Raw genomic sequence first — 18,845 nt, forward strand, 5'->3', positions numbered from 1 at the left:
TGCTTATTATTAGTATTATTATTATTTTTTTTGTTCCATGTTTATTACACAAACACGTTTGTTGCACCACTTTTAATCGTCTATATTGTTGGTTTTGCTACTGCAAGTGATCTATAACTTCACTTATGTATACATATATAGGGACATATGTAAAGATAAGATAGATAGGGAAAAAATCTAATCGTAAATATTGATTTAATTTTACCATGTGATAAATCATGTTTTACAACGTGTGATTCTATGAACAACGATATTACATTTGTTTTGTTAACACATTATCTGGGGAAATTGCACTTTTTCTGTGGAAATGGGTGGCTCTTAAAAGAGCCTTTTGGTTATAACACGAGAGCGACTTTACTTGGCCTTGGCTCCTTTCTCGGTCTTCTTGGGTAACAGAACAGCCTGGATGTTAGGCAGCACACCGCCCTGAGCGATGGTTACACCTCCAAGCAATCTGTTCAACTCCTCGTCGTTACGCACGGCCAACTGCAGATGACGAGGGATGATACGAGACTTCTTGTTATCTCTGGCGGCGTTACCAGCCAACTCGAGGATCTCAGCGGTCAGATACTCCAGCACGGCAGCCAAGTAGACAGGAGCTCCAGCTCCCACACGGTGGGCGTAATTACCCTTACGTAGCAATCTGTGAACACGGCCCACGGGGAACTGAAGGCCGGCACGAGATGAGCGAGTCTTGGCTTTAGCCCTAGTCTTACCACCGGTCTTCCCTCGTCCACTCATTGTGATGATCAGATGCGTTCGTGGAACAAAACTGAAGTAAACTGGAGGAGAGCTCGAAGCGGTATGATATAGGCAAACTGGCTCTCTCCTATTGGCTTAGAGCGAAGGCACAGCTGAGCCAATCCTAAACGCGCCGTCATGTCTCAGTAACGAAACATACACGCCCCCCTCACATATTGCCCCGCCCCCTCCCTCCTCCCCTCTCTTCTTCTCCGTTCTCAATTTTTAAATAGCTTTATTTGACAAGATTAAATCACATTACAAATATATGCAGATCAATACATTATCAAGATAATTACATCAGTTCAAAGTATTTATTACAATTTCAAGAATAAAACAAATACAGAAAGAGTGTCCTCAGATCTTGTTTTTTTTTCTTTTCCCTTTTTATAGATGTTTATTTATTTATTTATTTATTTATGTATTCTATTATAATTATTATTATTTATTTATTCATATATTATTATCATTTTTTTTTTTATACTCTAAACAACAAGTGTAACAAAATAGATTACAGTCTTAATATTGACCAAGGGAGTGAGTTTTTTTTTTGTACGCAAGTCTTCATTTTTTAGTCTTCTGAGGTGGCATATGATTTGTTTAAAAACAATATCTGGGGGTATATTGCATTGTTCGATGATCATTTTACACCTAGTTTTCCAGATTTTTGTATTAACAATACAGACAACTAACCAATAAAGGTCATTTATTTTTTGAGAAGTGTTTTCAAAGATTCCAAACATAATTGTTTTTTTATTTATTTCAAAATCTAAGTTTAAAGTTTTAATTTTGCTCCTCCGTTCTCCCGTCCATGTAATGTATGATACAGAAAAGCTTCTCTTAAGCAACAATTACATTATATTATGTCACAATAACATTTACACTAACAATTACATTATGTAAGGAGCTCATATACGTGAGTGCACATACATATACACATTTATACGGACAGTTTTGAGGATGTGTGACAAAATCATTATTACACATAAAACAAGACCAGACATACTTAGTGTTTTTAACTCCTTGCTTATCACTCTCCACAACATATGTATGAATAGTTGTATGTTTGCATGCATGCTTATATGTATGTATGTGCTTAGGAAACGAGACTCTTTAGAGGAAGATATAGGTGGCTCTTAAAAGAGCCGTTTTAAGAAAATGAAGATAAGAAAACAGGAACAAGTTTACTTCTTCTTGGGTGCAGCTTTTTTGGCCTTGGCCACTTTGGGCTTAGCGGTCTTGGGTTTGGCTGCCTTGGCTTTTTTAGGACTTTTGGCTGCCTTCTTGGGGGTCGCCGGCTTCTTAGCCTTCTTGGGGCTCTTGGTGACTTTCTTAGCGGCAGCAGCGGGTTTCTTGGCCTTCTTGGGGGACTTCTTAGCTGCGGGCTTCTTGGCTGTTACCTTCTTGGGCTTCTTTGCAGCGGCGGGTTTCTTTGCGGCCTTTTTCACTTTAGGAGCGGCGGCTTTTTTGGCCGCGGGTTTCTTCACCTCGGTCTGCTTCTTGTTGAGCTTGAAAGAACCTGAGGCGCCGGTGCCCTTGGTCTGCACCAGGATGTCCTTGGTCACCAGGCTTTTGACGGCGAGTTTGACGCGGGAGTTGTTCTTCTCCACGTCGTATCCACCTGCAGACAGAGCTTTCTTCAGGGCGGCCAGGGACACGCCGCTCCTCTCCTTGGAAGCGGAAACAGCTTTGACGATCAGCTCGCCGACGCTGGGACCCGCTTTCTTGGGTTTGGCCGCGGTCTTCTTTTTAGGAGCCTTGGCGGGGGCCGAGCTGGCCGGTGCTGGAGCTTCTTCTACCATCGTTGTTGGAGCTAAAACGGCGCTAAGAAAGAGCGAGTGAAGCGCTGTGCTCTGTTGTACAGAGACTCCTCCCTCTTACGAGAGGGGGCGGGGCTTTATAGCACACATGAGAACTGTGTAGACTCAGCTCGGCCAGCGCAGCGTCTGTGTGCTTCCGTGACACATGCGCACTTGTGTTTTCTCATGGCAAATAACGATTAAAATACAAGTCCTGATATAAAATACGAGGTAATAAAGTGCACGTCGGCCGAACATAAGTTCTCTCGTTCATGTAAAAGCCCGCAAAGGGAACCTAACGATGCTCTGTTTCCTTGTGTTCTGCTAAAACAGCACACCGCTCCTGATGCGTAAAGCGACGCAGCGCACATTTCACATCTTATTACACGTAAAAATATGCCGAGGAAACCCGATCTTCTTGTAGACACAGGCTGAAAAGTATAAACAAAGCCTTGGTGTTTTCCACATGTATTTATAAGCGGATGTGAGCTTCCTTTTCTACTAGAAAAATAGGCTGTTTAGTGCGATGTAAAACACAGCTACCAAGCAGGACTAGGTCGAGTACTCGTTCATCTCGTGCCGGTCTTCAGTTCCCCGTGGGCCGTGTTCACAGACTGCTACGTAAGGGTAATTACGCCGAGCGTGTGGGAGCTGGAGCTCCTGTCTACTTGGCTGCCGTGCTGGAGTATCTGACCGCTGAGATCCTCGAGTTGGCTGGTAACGCCGCCAGAGATAACAAGAAGTCTCGTATCATCCCTCGTCATCTGCAGTTGGCCGTGCGTAACGACGAGGAGTTGAACAGACTGCTTGGAGGTGTAACCATCGCTCAGGGCGGTGTGCTGCCTAACATCCAGGCGGTTCTGTTGCCCAAGAAGACCGAGAAAGCAGCCAAGGCCAAGTAAAGTCGCTCTCGTGTTATAACCAAAGGCTCTTTTAAGAGCCACCCATTTCCACAGAAAAAGTGCAATTTCTCCAGATAATGTGTAAACGAAACAGATATAATATTGTTTCATAGAATCACATGGCATAAAACATGATTTATGACATGGTAAAACTAACAAATCAATATGTACGATTTATTTTTTCCCCTTCTATCTTTACATTTGTCCTTATATATGTATACATAGGCAAATTTACAGATCACTTGCAGTAGCAAAACCAACAATATAGACAATTAAAAGTGGTGCAACAAACGTGTTTGTGTAAAACACATGGAACAAAAATTACAATAATACTAATAATAATGCTAATAATAACAATAATAATAAGCAAAATAATAACGAAATAATTAAAATGTATATACTTTACTAAATACTAAATTTATCCTATTTTTACTATCAGGCAATGAAATTAGAAGGAGGCAGAGTAAAAACATCAACATAATTTCACTATTTAATTTACTTTCACGACAACAGGTGGGCATAAAAAGTGTAGGTTTTCACATTAACAATATACAAAAAAAAAATTCTATAACTTTTGGAACTTAATGACTTCATTTGCTGTTTTTCAGTCCTTTGAAGCAGTCAAGACCAGCTTTGTGATGTCCAAAAAGTACATAAAGAGCTATAAAAAGACCTTGTTGCTTTTGGATTTGAGCTAGCAAAGCTTCACACCTGAATGTTGTGCATTGTTCACGTTCTTGTATTTCACGGTGTTTAGTACCGTAATGGGGATTTAAATTGTAAACTTTAAACGGCTTTACTTCTGACTTCAGTAAATAAATAGTCTTGTTAAGAAATTGCAGTTTCTATCTATTGCACTCACAGTTCTGTTCGCGAACACATTACGGTGAAGATGGATACACTCGCACACACCTAAATCATAAACTGAGAGGGAAATAAAAAACCCCAGAACACCAACCCCATAAAAAAAGAAAATAAATAAATAAATAAATTAATTTGAGTTCACATATACGGACACATTTCTAAAACAACACATGGCTCCTACACTTACACAAGAGATCTCACTTATTAACATGTATTTTTTTTTTTAATAATTCTTTTTAAAACTCAGAAATGGCTTTAACACAGCTAACACTGAAACATAAAATGTCTTCTTTCACTTATTTGGATTTTATTGATACACAGCTTTGACCACTTTCACTTTAATCAAGATGTGTCTGACTTTGAAATATGTTTATGAAACGTTATGCTTTAGCAGAATATGACTTATAACGTCCCATTTCTCACAATACAGTGAAATATACAAACACATTTTTAACACAGATGTCACTTATAAAGACTTGCATCAGTGTTGTTCAGCACAGACAAATCCAAACCCTGCTTTACACGTTTTTTATGTATTTATTTGTTAATGTATTCATTGTTTATGTATTAATTTAGTTATTTACTCATTCATGACCCTAACACCCACTTTAACAAAACATCTATGGCTCTAGCAGTCCAGGTGACACATATCCAGGGTCACTGATTCAAGCCCCACCACTGCTAGGTTATCACTGTTGGGCCCTTGAGCAAGGCTCTTAACCCTCAATTGCTCTGACTGTATACTGTAATGTAAGTCGCTGTGGATAAAGGCGTCTGCTGAAAATGTAAATATCCACCTATTTTACTTTTTTTTTAAACTCTCTCTCTCTCTCTCTCTCTCTCTCTCTCTCTCTCTCTCTCTCTCTCTCACAGTTCAATTCAATTGAATTTGCTTTATTGACATGACAAATTTCTATATTTGTATTGTCAAAGCATACATATAGTATATATAAATATTTACAAAAGAAAAAAAAAACAGGTGTATATATAGAAAAAAAAATGGTAAGAAAATATTCATTATGTAATTAGACAATTATTCACACACAAAAAAAGAAAATATTACTATGTGTGTGTGTGTGTGTGTGTGTGTGCGTGTGTGGCGGATGGGTGGGTGGGGTATTATCTGGTGTTTCACTCACTGTCCCGTAGTGTGTGACACTCATGTACATATTTGGCTGCAGTGGAGGCTGATGGTCCCTCTCCTAATGTAATGGCCAGTTTCTGGCTGTCTGTCGGCGATCTGAAGCCGCTCACTTCTCTTTCTAACTGATTATAATATTTGTTTTTGATTGTTGTGTATTTTGGGCAGTTTAGAAGGAAGTGCACCTCTGTCTCAACCTCACCTGTCCTGCAGTGACCACACAGTCTCTCCTCTCTGGGGATCCAGGACTTTTTTAATCTGCCTCTCTCGATGGCCAGGCTGTGGTCACTCAGTCTGTATTTGGTGAGAATGTGTCTCTGCTTCGTATCTCGGACAGTGAGGAGATAAGTGGCCAGGTTGAATTCATGTTTTAGGGTCAGATAGCAGTTTAGTCTATTTTGGGATTGAGTTTGGGTTGTCCAATGTTCCAGATAAGTGTGTATGAGGTGTTTGATAATTTGGGTGATCCTGATTGGTGTTTGGGAAGCAGTGCTGGTCAGAGAGTTGGGGTTGTTAGGGGTCAGTGTGTTGGTCAGTCTCTGGACCAGCTGACACACGGGACTCTTTTCAGGGTAGAGCTCTTGGGATTGGAGTGCCTGAAACTGCAGGCTTGTTTTGGGACTGGATTTTAGGTGCATCCAGAATTTAAGGGCTCTTTTATCAATATTAATAAGTAATGGGTATCGACCTAATTCAGCCCTGCATGCATTGGTTGGGTTTTTTTTTTTTTGTACATGTAAAATCATTCTGCAGAATTCTGCATGCAGGACTTCAGTGGGATGCTTGTCCCATCTAGTGTAGTCATGATGACTGAGTGGACCCCATACTTCACTACTGTTTAGCGCAGTGGGCAGGATTATACTGTCAAAGATCTTTAACCAGATTCCAATTGGGATGTCAATCTTAATTAATTTGTTTTTAATTGAATAGAGGGCTCTGCAGGCTTTCTCTTTCAGTGCTTCCACTGCCAGACCGAAGCCTCCTGAGGCACTGATTTTGAGCCCCAGGTAATCATAAGTAAAGGTGTGATCTAGGGCGGTGTCTCCTAGATTGAAAGTGTACCTGCTCTCCTGAGATCTGGCTTTCTTTTGGAAGATCATGATTTTAGATTTATCAGGATTTACTGTCAGGGCCCAGGTCTGACAGAACTTCTCTAGCAGATCCAGCACACTCTCTCACACACACACACACACACACACACACACACACACTCACACATCTGCAAAAGCTAGCAACAAACATTGGCGTTGTCCATTTATTTATTACACATTCCAACACAATTTTACCCTCATGTTCTCTTTACCCTACACCTCCTCCTACACTGCTGCAGGTGTTTAAGATCTTTGTTTTTATCATAACGTGTCTCTAATGCTACTTTTACAAGCACTGAAAATTTCTAAAGCTATTTGTTTGTTTAAAATTCAATATTCACTACAACTGTACTGATATGAACTAATATGAATTTTTGATCATACACTGCTGTATTCTCCCACACCGTCTTTCTGTATTCCTAGTATGTTTTTTTTGGCTACATTGTCATGTCTCTAATGGCTTTTTGTCCCACCTAATTGTACAATATTAAAAAATGCGACAAACATGGCGATTATAGTACATTGTAATAAGGTTTAGGGTTGCATAGGGTTTAGGGTTGTTTCTTTGTTTGTATTTCTTTCTTCTGGCACAACATATTTAAAATTTTTTTTTTAACATTTAACATTAGTTACAGAAAAATATGTCATGTGGAATACATCACATCGATTGTGGACCGATTTACTGTGGGGTAAAAACAGTGGAGGTACTAAGTTACGCGCTTTACATGAGGCCTACTCCGAGCAGCTGCAGCCACAGTGGGCGGTCGCTGCTTAACTCCGCCTCATCGTCTTCAACTAGGTCCGGTAGAGAGAAATAACAGGCTCGCTGTGAACGCTCGTCCTGCATTGACTCGCTTCATCTCGACGAGAGCAGTAACGATGTCCGGAAGAGAATGTAAAATTATTGCAAATGGCATTTACAGACAAGCTGATTGGATTGGAAACATCACAAATTGGAAACAGAAAAAAGGCCGCTCTAGAGCTTTAGTTCCTTATTATAAATTAATTTATGGTGATTTTATAAATAAATTTAATGTTTTGAATATAGATTGGATTAAGGATTCTAATAAAAAGATTTACAAGCTAATAGTAGATTTGAAATATTGTAATATAGTGGATTTTAGAGGCCTTAGAGAGGAAGAAAAGAAAGAATGTGTAAATAATATTTTATGTAAAAAAATATCTGAGAAGTTAAGGGATATTACATGGTTGGTAGCAGTGAGGAGACTTCCAGTGAGATCTGTAGTGAAGTGGAGTTGTTTTGTGAAGACAAACATGTGCCCTATGCCAAAATGCCAGACAGAGGAAACTTTAGAACATTTTATTCTAGAGTGTTATCGTTCCCAAGAAGTATGGAGCAAAATGGAAAATTTAGGTCTTGAGATTAAAATTCATATGAAGTCCGTCTGTTTCGGTATTTTTGATGAAATCATGTCTAAAGATAAACATGACTTCTTGTGGTTAGTACTGTGTATTGTGAAGTCTAAATTATGGAAAACAAGATGCAGAATGACTATTGACCAACAGTTTGTTTCAGCAGAGAATGTTTATAAAAATATAAGAACTGAACTGAAAAGAATACGAACAATGAATATTTTATTTAAGGACTCTGAATTGTGGAAGATTTTAAAATTGTAAATGATTGTCTTGATAATGTAATGTAATTTCCATGTACTCTGATGAAGTTTAAATAAAATATTAAAAAGAAAAAAAAGAAAAGGCGGCAAAGGTCTTGGAAAAGGAGGCGCTAAGCGTCACCGCAAAGTTCTCCGTGATAACATCCAGGGTATTACTAAACCCGCCATCCGCCGTTTGGCTCGCCGTGGCGGTGTGAAGCGTATTTCCGGCTTGATCTACGAGGAGACCCGCGGTGTGCTCAAGGTTTTCCTTGAGAACGTCATCCGTGATGCCGTCACCTACACCGAGCACGCCAAGAGAAAGACCGTCACCGCAATGGACGTGGTGTACGCTCTGAAACGCCAGGGACGCACCCTGTACGGATTCGGCGGTTAAACGTTCAGACCTCCACGCTAACACAACGGCTCTTTTAAGAGCCACCCATATTTTCTACAAAAGAGAAAGTGCTTCTTTTTTATTATTAATATTGTTAGTAGTAGTACGTTCAGTGATGCTCGTTTAGCTCCAAAAGCTTGAAAGCATCATTATAAGTACAAATAACACATTCACTGATGCATTTTTTTTCCAGTTCACTTGTGTAGCCCTAAAAGCTTTGAATTATCATTAGTAATTTTACGTTTACTATCGGATCTCTCGTTTAGCTTTCATACGGAGTGTTTGCATACTACCAATGTACAGCCTACTGTAGATTACACTACAATCATTAACACGATATCTATCTAATCTATCTATTCTGTCTGTCTAATCTAATCTATTTTATCTATCTAATCTATCACATTTAATAAAATATTGCTATTGATTCTTTTATATTCGGTTTTAAAACATGTATCGACCTCAGATTAAGCGGGAACAGACAACAAAGAACAGATTCTAGTGAATGGGGCAGAAGGGGGCGTGGAACGGTATGTTGTCTGTCCAATAGAAACCCAGGACTTTGGACCAATCAGAGTTAAGTGTTTCAACTTGGCTTACTCAGCATGCAGGGTTAATAAAGCGGGCGTGTAGAGCGTCTATATTCACTTGCAGTTTGTTCTAGAGGAAACAGCAGTATCATGCCCGAACCAGCGAACCAAGAAGGGCTCCAAGAAAACCGTCACCAAGACCGCCGGCAAAGGAGGCAAGAAGCGCAGAAAGTCCAGGAAGGAGAGCTACGCTATCTACGTGTACAAGGTCATGAAACAGGTCCACCCTGATACCGGGATCTCCTCCAAGGCTATGGGCATCATGAACTCCTTCGTCAACGACATTTTCGAGCGTATCGCTGGTGAGTCCTCTCGTCTGGCTCACTACAACAAGCGCTCCACCATTACCTCCAGGGAGATCCAGACCGCCGTGCGCCTGCTGCTTCCCGGTGAGCTGGCCAAGCACGCCGTGTCCGAGGGTACCAAGGCCGTCACCAAGTACACCAGCTCCAAGTAAAGCGCCTTAGTCGCTCTGGCAAACCAACGGCTCTTTTAAGAGCCACCCATCTTATCAAGTTAAGAGAATTTTCTTCTTTTTAAATATTATATCTGAATGTCATACACATTATCTAGGTAGCCTCACATGTTTATAATACTTGATTTTTTATTTATTTATTAATATATTACTATTCTTGGGTACTGCTGTTCTTCACGAGTTGTCCACGACTGTCACTATGTGGTGAGTTTAGGAGATTACACAATATAATATCACTGTACTCTTAAAGTTAATATAATACACTCAGAGCTGTAGAGAGAGAGTTGCTACACTCCTTGATCTCGCCAAACAAACCCGGTGCTGTTAAAATAAAATAAAAACGATAACTAACACTAACTGTATTAGGCGTTTACAAAACTAACGAGAACGTACTAAAATTATAGATAGAATAAACTTCGTTTTCGTGTTCGTCATTTTATTTATGAGCATTGTGAACTGATATGAAATCGATGTTTTCCACTCGAGCAGTTTTACGTTAGCTGCCGGCACCGTACGGTACCTCATGCGGTCTTTCCCAATCCGCTCCCTCCTCACTAACACTCCACTACAGAGGGACCCTCCACGTGAACGCGCAAACGGAGGCGGAGTGGAGAGGGGGAGTGAGTAGGGAGCGGATTGAGATTGGGGGGATTGGGCTCCCTGACGGCACTTCATGTTTACATTCCGTTTCTGCTCTCCACGCTAGCCTGCAAAATGACCACAGCAAAAGTTAAGTTGATGTTCTCAGATTGAGCTCCCTGATGTGTGTCTCATGAATTAGTTTATATTATTATTAGGGCTGTCGTTAATCGCGGTAATTAACGCGATTAAAGCGTTAACATTTTTAATCGCGATTAAAAAAAAAAAAAAATCGAGATAATTTTTTAATCAAACTATTTTTATTGAGCTGTTGGTGTCACGTAAATTTGCGTCTCTGTGGTAATTTTTGTTTCTTAAAAGTACATGAAGCAGAACTCTGATGAACAGAACTTCTGATAGCTTCCCTACACATTCGCTCCCTGCGCCCCTATAGTACACTTAACATTCTTAAAGGGCCAGACACTAGATGTGTAATTCACATTACATGACAGGTGAGAGGAAACATTTTTAAGGAAAATTAGTTCTTGTGTGAATTACAAGGGCAGGAAAAACTACGCCAGATACAGAAGGTGCACCGGGGCCCATGGCAGGGGGGCCTCCACGACATTAACCACTCACCTCACTACCACTGGCTGCACTCGCCAGGTCCTTATTATTATATTACAATATTTTTGTTAAGTAAAATTAAAATAACTAAAACTGTGCATTAAAAATACCAGAGGCAGAAATTTGGACTTGAAGTGTAACTTCTGAGTGACTTTTAATTTATTCTGACCAGCTATCAGCATATGCAATTTGTTGAGGGGGCCCAACATTTCTTTTTTTGCACTGGGGCCCTTGAGCTCCTAGTTACACCACTGGTGTTGCATCTAGAAATGGTTCATATTATGAGCGCCTGTTTTCAGTGGCAGGGTTATGAACAGGTAAAGATCCTCACTTTTACCAGTTCATGTTTTACCAGCTCATTTTAAAAAACTGGCTGAAAGATGGTAACTGTCAACAACTACATTTCAGCAGCAGTATTATACACATTTTGCACTTACGGCTGATATCTTGTGGACTGTTACAGTTTTTGTGGACAGTTGGTTGTTCAACAGTATTTGAAAAACATTTTTAAATGGTATCTTTTGTTGAGTTTTTATTACACAATACTTACTCTGACCTTTTTGAATCCTGCACCTGAAGAATGACCCAAAGTATAAAAAAACTAAAACAAATACTAGAACTAATAAAAACTAAACTAAAACTAAGCATTAAAAAAATAATAAAAATTAAAAAGAACTAGCAAACCCACTATAAAAACGTATTAAAACTAACTAAATTAGAGAGAAAAAAGTCACAATGAAATAAAACTAAACTATTATGAAAAATCCAAAACTGTTATAATCTTGATTCCTACATGTAATACATTAATGAATTCATTGTGAATATGCACAAGTTCATTTTGTCTAATGTAAGTGCTGGACAAGGTACAGAATGTAGTCGAGTTAAAGTCCATGTAGTTGAGATAAAGTAGAGATATCCAAGGTAAAATATTACTCCAGTAAATGTAGTAAAAAAAACATTACAACTGTTCTCTACGGGAGCGTCACCACTCTGTTCTCTCTACTGCTCTGGATACACTTAAAATATCGTCCTGTTATTATTGTTAGGATTGAAGTTTTGTTTAAGCTGAGAGTGTAATGGTCAACTATTATCATTAAACAGCATTAAGTGGCTCCATTTATATGCATTCTGACATATATATATATATATATATATATATATATATGGATTTATATATACCTAGCCTTTCCTTCAGATCGACCATTGGTAAAAGTGTTTCAGCTCTAGTAAATTTGTTTTTGTTGTAAATTTGTTTTCTAAAATGTTAATTTGTTTTGCACTTCTTGGCCACTGTAGTTTTTCCTCAGTAAATTGGTCCACAATCGATTTGATGTTTTTTTTTTTTTTGTAACTAAAGTTAATTTTAATAATTTTGCCGTTATAAACATGTTAAAAAAAGAAATTCAACAGGGCTTCTATGCAACCCTAAACCTTATTACAATATACTATAATCGCCGTTTTTGTCAAATATTTTAATATTGTACAATTAGGTGGGACAAATAGCCATTAGAGACATGACAATGTAGCCCAAAAAATAACCCATACTAGGATATAAGACAGAGTGGGAGAATACAGCAGTGTATGATCAAAAGTCATAAGTCAAATCAGTAAATTTGTAGTGAAATTGAAATAAAACAAACAAATAGCTTTAAAAACCTTTCAGTGCTTGTGAAAGTAGCATTAGAGACACGTTAGGATAAAAAAATATACATCTAAAACACCTGCAGCGGTGTAGGAGGAGGTGTAGGGTGAATAACACATGAGGGTAAAATTGTGTTTAGGAATGTGTAATATATAAATGGACAACGCTTGTGCTTGTTGCTAGCTTTTGCAGGTGTGTGTGTGAGTGAGAGAGTAAAAAATGTAAGTAAAATAGGTGGATATGTCTCACCTGGACTGCTAGAGTCATTAATGTTTTGTTAAAGTGGGTGTTAAAGTCATGAATGAGTGATTAACTAAATAAATGACAGTCATCTTAGGACAGACATATTGTAAAATATTAACTGTAAATAATCATAATTACTCATAATAATCAATTAGTTTTTAATATTATAGTTGTTGTCGTAATAATAGTATTATTGGTGATGGTAGTAGTAGTAGTAACATATAATATAACTAGTTACTTATAATGTTCTGGAAAACCAATAGACAATTAGTGGAGCGTGGCTGTAGCTGTTACGTTCATACATTTAAATTTTCAGCATTTAGCAGACGCTTTTATCCAAAGCGACTTACAGTACTGTGACAGTATACAATCTAAGCAATCGAGGGTTAAGGGCCTTGCTCAAGGGCCAAACAGTGGCAACCTGGCAGTGGTGGGGCTTGAACCGGCAACCTTCTGATTACTGGTCCAGTACCTTAACCGCTAGGCTACAACTGCCCTACACATGCCATACAACTGTATATGTGTTTTCTTTTATGTATGTATTTTTTTATGTATGTGTGTGTGTACATACATTTTACTGAAACACACACAGATACTACTAAGAAACAAAAGTGCTGTAAGAACTGGTGACAAACATACACAACACACAACACAGAATTGCAGGACTGCAGTCTGAGTCCAACACTGTTTAATATCTACATAAATGAATTAGTGTGCAGCTCCCGGACTCACTCTGCAGGACGGGGAAGTAAAATTTCTACTCTATGCAGCTGCACCTAGACCTGTTGGAGCAGTACTGCCAGAACTGGGCCCTAGCAGTACATCTGAAGAAAACAAAAATGATGGTGTTCCAAAAACAAACCTAGATGTCAGGAACACATGGCACCAGTTTACCATGGTCAGCACTGCCCTGGAGCACACAATGCAGTACACTTACCTTGGTCTCATCATTACATTTACATTTTCAGCATTTAGCAGACGCGTTTATCCAAAGCGACGTACAGTACAGTTACAATATACAATCTGAGCAATTGAGGGTTATGGACCTTGCTCAAGGGCCCAACAGCAGCAACCTGGCAGTGGTGGGGCTTGAACCAGCAACCTTCTGATTACTAGTCCAGTACCCTAACCACTAGGCCACGGCTGTACTCATTACTGCATCAGGGAGTTTCAGCATGGCAGTGAATGTGTATGGGGGTCCACTGAAATTTCACAGTTCTGTTAAATGGGACAAACATCCAACAGAAACCCTGCATGCTGATTTCTGTAGAATGATTTTATAAGTCCCAAGGAAAACACCGACCATTTGGCAATATTGTTTCCTACTGTCATGCTTATAGAGCTACTCAAATCTGAATCTACATACTACATAAATAACAGCAGTCAGAAACTGAGCATCATGTTAGGAGAGGAGAAGGAGAGAAGCACTGTAGCAGCACAGTATGTATCTACCTGCAACAGTCTGAGAGACACGGACTGATACACCCGAACAGAGGAACAGTCTGAATTAACCCACAAAGAGAAAGTGTTACATATATACATGTTTCATTTTATTACTTTTTATTGTTTTAATTTATATTTTCTTTTTTTCCCCTTTGAATAAAGTAGAAAGAGATCAAACATTGTTATTGTTATGGTTATTTATATATATATATACAGGGGTATATATATATACAGCTGGTGCACTGGTGCAGTCAGAACAACCTGGAGCTTAACACGCTCAAGACTGTAGAGATGACAGTGGACTTCAGAAAACACTCACCAGCACGGCTCCCACTCACAATTTTAGGCAGTCCTGTTTCAACTGTGGAGTCCTTCAAGTTTTTGGGCACTATTATTTCCCAGGACCTGAAGTGGGAGTATAACATCAACTCCACCATCAAGAAAACCCAACAGAGAATGTTCTTTCTGCGGAAAATGCGAAAGCTGGGACTGCCACAGGAGCTGCTAAGACAATTCTACACTGCGGCCATCGAATCAGTTCTGTGCACTTCCATCACAGTCTGGTTTGGTGCAGCCACAACACAACACAGGAACAGACTGCAGCGACTGGTGAAGTCAGCTGAAAAAATCATTGGTGCTCCTCTCCCCTCTCTCCAGGACTTGTATACTTCAAGAACCAAGAAACGGGCAGAGAAAATTATCACTGACTCCTCACACCCTGGACACAACCCCTTACCTCCGGCAGGCGCTATAGATCCATCCACATTAAAAGCACCAGATTTAAAAGCAGTTTCTTCCCACAGGCGATCTCCCTACTAAATAAATAAATGACTGATAATACATAACACGTAAGCGTAAAAATATTAATCTGCTGCCAAATTGACTACACTGTAGTACTCATCCTACATGTTGTGCACTTTACTGTTTTGTAAATATGTCAGATGCTGCTAAATTACATATCTGTATATTGTGTGTATATAATCTTATAGTTTGGATAATTTTGTGTTTAATGTTTAATGTATACGTTGCTTGTACACTGTATCGTACCATTACTAGAGAGATACCATCAGCCGGAAACAAATTCCTTGTGTGTATCCACATACCTGGCCAATAAATCTGATTCTGAACATGACATGAGGTAATATTTGTGATGGTCATCCTGATGACCTGTATGAATCTCATGAATAACTGATGACACTTGTACCTTAATTACTAAAATAATTAATATATTGCTCCTGCAGTAAGGCATACATTAGCAGTGGTGGACAGTAACTAAGTAAATGTAACTAGTTGGGTGAGTTTTTACTTTAACTCCACCACATTTGGTAGTCAAATGTCTTACTTTTTTCTCCACTACATTATGAACAATCTGTGGTTCCTTTTGGTTTATGTGTGAATAAAAACGTAACATTGTCAAAATAAAGGAAGCGTGAAGCGATCACACCAATCAGTGTTTTGTTCTTATGATAATTTTAATAAACATTAGTGTCAGATTAATAATTGACACGAGTCTTTTCACCCAAAATGAGTTGATTCATCAAGAGTCTTTTTACAGAAATGATAATGAAACATTAGAGCCATAATAAATCATGCTACTTTTACCTTCATACATTTGTACATTTGAAGGTAAATACTTCGGTACTTTTACTCAAGTGGAGGTAAAGAGTATTTTTTTAAATTCATTCATGTATTACATGTAGGAATCTATTATTAATCACTCATGAAATAAGAGATGAATTAATACTATTTCCTGTACCTGCACTATAATGTTTCTGGTACGGTGGTGTGTTTATGAATCTGTTCATTCAGTGCAGGTAAACCTTATGAATCCAGCCACATGGTTTAGTGTTTAGCCAAAAGTATTACTATGAATCCTCAGGAAAGTGAAGGGAGGTTAGTTTATGCAAAAAAAAAACAACTCCTATGCAAAAAAAAAACAACTCCTATGCAAAAAAAACCTCTTTAATCTCTGTACTGTATATTGTCTCTACTACTTAATGTCATTGCATTATGTGCTAATATAATGTACTATGTGTTAACAAGAACGACCTATTAAAAAGTCTTTATAAACATCAATCTTCAGGCAGTTGAAAATACCCAGAAATTGTACACATTTTTATTATTTACCGTTTAATTTCATTCACTGCTGCCGGTCCCATATGAGAACATGACAGCGCGGATCTATCTGGAACTATTGAAGGGGCACATGAACCACGTGACCGCGTGGCGGCGAGATCAAGGAGTGTCGCAACTCTCTCTACTGCTCTGAGTGAGTCTTACTACAGTATATTAGTACAGTGAGATTTTATTCTGCGTGTTATTCTAAACTCACCACATAGTGGCAGTCAGGGCCCAACAATAGTACTATATATAAATAAAAGGTAAGATATTACAAACATGTGAGGCTACCTAGATAAAGTGGGTATAACATATTCAGACATAATACTTAAAAAGAAGAAAATTCTCTTAACTTGATAAGATGGGTGGCTCTTAGAAGAGCCGTTGGTTTGCCAGAGCGACTAAGACGCTTTACTTGGAGCTGGTGTACTTGGTGACGGCCTTGGTACCCTCGGACACGGCGTGCTTGGCCAGCTCACCGGGAAGCAGCAGGCGCACGGCGGTCTGGATCTCCCTGGAGGTAATGGTGGAGCGCTTGTTGTAGTGAGCCAGACGAGAGGACTCACCAGCGATACGCTCGAAAATGTCGTTGACGAAGGAGTTCATGATGCCCATAGCCTTGGAGGAGATCCCGGTATCAGGGTGGACCTGTTTCATGACCTTGTACACGTAGATAGCGTAGCTCTCCTTCCTGGACTTTCTGCGCTTCTTGCCTCCTTTGCCGGCGGTCTTGGGGACGGTTTTCTTGGAGCCCTTCTTGGGCGCGGCCTTCGCTGGTTCGGGCATGATGCTGCTGTTTCTTCTAGAACAAACTGCAAGTGAATGTAGACGCTCTACACACCCGCTTTATTAACCCTGCATGCTGAGTAAGCCAAGTTGGAACACGTAACTCTGATTGGTCCAAAGTCCTGGGTTTCTATTGGACAGACAACATACCGTTCCACGCCCCCTTCTGCCCCATTCACTAGAATCTGTTCTTTGTTGTCTGTTCCCGCTTAATCTGAGGTCGATACATGTTTTAAAACCGAATATAAAATAATCCATAGCAATATTTTATTAAATTTTATGATATATATATATATATACATATGTATGTATTTTACACAAAGATCGTGTTAATGATTGTAGTGTAATCTACAGTATGGCTGTACATTGGTAGTATGCAAACACGCCGTATGAAGGCTAAACGAGAGATCTGATAGTAAACGTAATACTAAAACTACTAATGATAATTCCAAGCTTTTAGGGCTACATAAATGAATTGATAAAAAAAATGCATCAGTGAATGTGTTATTTTTACTTATAATGATGCTTTCAAGCTTTTGGGGCTAAACGAGTGATTTGCACATCTACGCATCAGTGAACGTACTACTACTAATAATAACAATATTAATAATAAAGCAGGAGGACTTTCTCTTTTGTAGAAAATATGAGTTAGTTGTGTTAGCGTGGAGGTCTGAACGTTTAACCCCCGAATCCGTACAGGGTGCGTCCCTGGCGTTTCAGAGCAGGACGAGCGTTTACAGCGAACATGTTATTTCTCTCTACCGGACCTAGTTGAAGACAATGAGGCGGAGTTAAGCAGTGACCGCAGATGCTCGGAGTAGGCCTCATGTAAAGCGCGTACAATACGAAAAGACAGTGTGGGAGAATACAGCAGTGTATGATCAAAAAATCATATTAGTTCAAATCAGTACAGTTGTAGTGAATATTGAATTTGAAACAAACAAGTAGCTTTAGAAACCTTTCAGTGCTTGTGAAAGTAACATTAGAGACACGTTATGATAAAAACAAAGAACTAAAACACCTGCAGCAGTGTAGGAGGAGGTGTAGGGTAAATAAAACATGAGGGTAAAATTGTGTTGAAATGTGTAATATATAAATGGACAACGCCAGTGTTTTTTTCTAGTTTTTGCAGATGTGTCACTGGCCTAGTACCTTAACCACTAGGCTACAGCTGGCCCTGGATATGTGTCACCTGGACTGCTATAGATGTTTTGTTAAAGTGGGTGTTAGTGGGTGTGATTGAATAACTAAATAAATACATAAACAATGAATACATTAAACAAATAAATACATAAAAAATGTGTAAAGCAGTGTTTGGATTTGTCTGTGCTGAACAATACTGATTAAAGTCTTTATAAGTGACATCTGTGTTAAAAATGTGTTTGTATATTTCACTGTATTGTGAGAAATGGGAAGTTATAAGTCATATTCTGCTAAAGCATAACGTTTCATAAACATATTTCAAAGTCAGAAACATCTTGATTAAAGTGAAAGTGGTGAAAGCTGTGTATCAATAAAAGCGAAAAATAAGTGAAAGAAGATATTTTATGTTTCAGTGTTAGCTGTGTTAAAGCCATTTCTGAGCTTTAAAAGAATTATAAAAAAAAAATAGACTTGAATCTGTTGTGTAAGTGTAGGAGCCATGTGTTGTTTTAGAAATTTGTCAGTGTATGTGAACTCAAATTAAGTAATTAATTTCTTTTCTTTTCTTTTTTATGGGGGGGGGGGAGGGGGGGTATTTCCCTCTCAGTTTATGATTTAGGTGTGTGCGAGTTTATCCATCTTCACCGTAAT

The 18,845-nt window shown here is 38.9% G+C and overlaps 5 protein-coding genes across 5 annotated transcripts; 2 read left to right on the plus strand and 3 right to left on the minus strand.

Moving 5' to 3' along the window:
* Positions 1 to 366: 366 nt before the first annotated feature.
* LOC134329017 (histone H2A-like) lies at positions 367 to 741 on the minus strand (the record flags this gene model as incomplete). The annotated part of the gene is made up of 1 exon (XM_063010259.1): positions 367 to 741. A coding segment is annotated over exon 1 (375 nt), but the record flags the coding sequence as incomplete, so codon positions are not given.
* Positions 742 to 1,919: 1,178 nt separating this feature from the next.
* Positions 1,920 to 2,584, minus strand: LOC134328831 (histone H1-like). Its single transcript, XM_063010062.1, has one exon. It carries the CDS (start codon positions 2,541 to 2,543, stop codon positions 1,926 to 1,928), a length of 618 nt encoding a protein of 205 aa, XP_062866132.1. The 5' UTR covers positions 2,544 to 2,584; the 3' UTR covers positions 1,920 to 1,925.
* A 65-nt stretch (positions 2,585 to 2,649) lies between these two features.
* LOC134328432 (histone H2A, sperm-like) lies at positions 2,650 to 3,442 on the plus strand. The gene is made up of 2 exons (XM_063009528.1): positions 2,650 to 2,660; positions 3,046 to 3,442. The coding sequence occupies exons 1-2, from the start codon at positions 2,650 to 2,652 to the stop codon at positions 3,440 to 3,442; spliced, it is 408 nt and encodes a 135-aa protein (XP_062865598.1).
* Positions 3,443 to 7,043: 3,601 nt separating this feature from the next.
* On the plus strand, positions 7,044 to 9,595 carry LOC134328433 (histone H2B-like). The gene is made up of 2 exons (XM_063009529.1): positions 7,044 to 7,055; positions 9,203 to 9,595. The coding sequence occupies exons 1-2, from the start codon at positions 7,044 to 7,046 to the stop codon at positions 9,593 to 9,595; spliced, it is 405 nt and encodes a 134-aa protein (XP_062865599.1).
* Positions 9,596 to 16,676: 7,081 nt separating this feature from the next.
* LOC134329041 (histone H2B-like) lies at positions 16,677 to 17,051 on the minus strand. Its single transcript, XM_063010285.1, has one exon. The coding sequence runs from the start codon at positions 17,049 to 17,051 to the stop codon at positions 16,677 to 16,679; it is 375 nt and encodes a 124-aa protein (XP_062866355.1).
* Positions 17,052 to 18,845: the final 1,794 nt, after the last annotated feature.

The sequence above is a fragment of the Trichomycterus rosablanca genome, chromosome 15 (assembly GCF_030014385.1).
Source record: "Trichomycterus rosablanca isolate fTriRos1 chromosome 15, fTriRos1.hap1, whole genome shotgun sequence".
NCBI classification, from domain to species: Eukaryota; Metazoa; Chordata; class Actinopteri; order Siluriformes; family Trichomycteridae; genus Trichomycterus; species Trichomycterus rosablanca.

Bases quoted from the DNA above. Each gene is read 5' to 3' on its own strand.
- LOC134328831 (XM_063010062.1), bottom strand. From the start codon at position 2,543: ATGGTAGAAGAAGCTCCAGCACCGGCCAGCTCGGCCCCCGCCAAGGCT.
- LOC134329041 (XM_063010285.1), bottom strand. From the start codon at position 17,051: ATGCCCGAACCAGCGAAGGCCGCGCCCAAGAAGGGCTCCAAGAAAACC.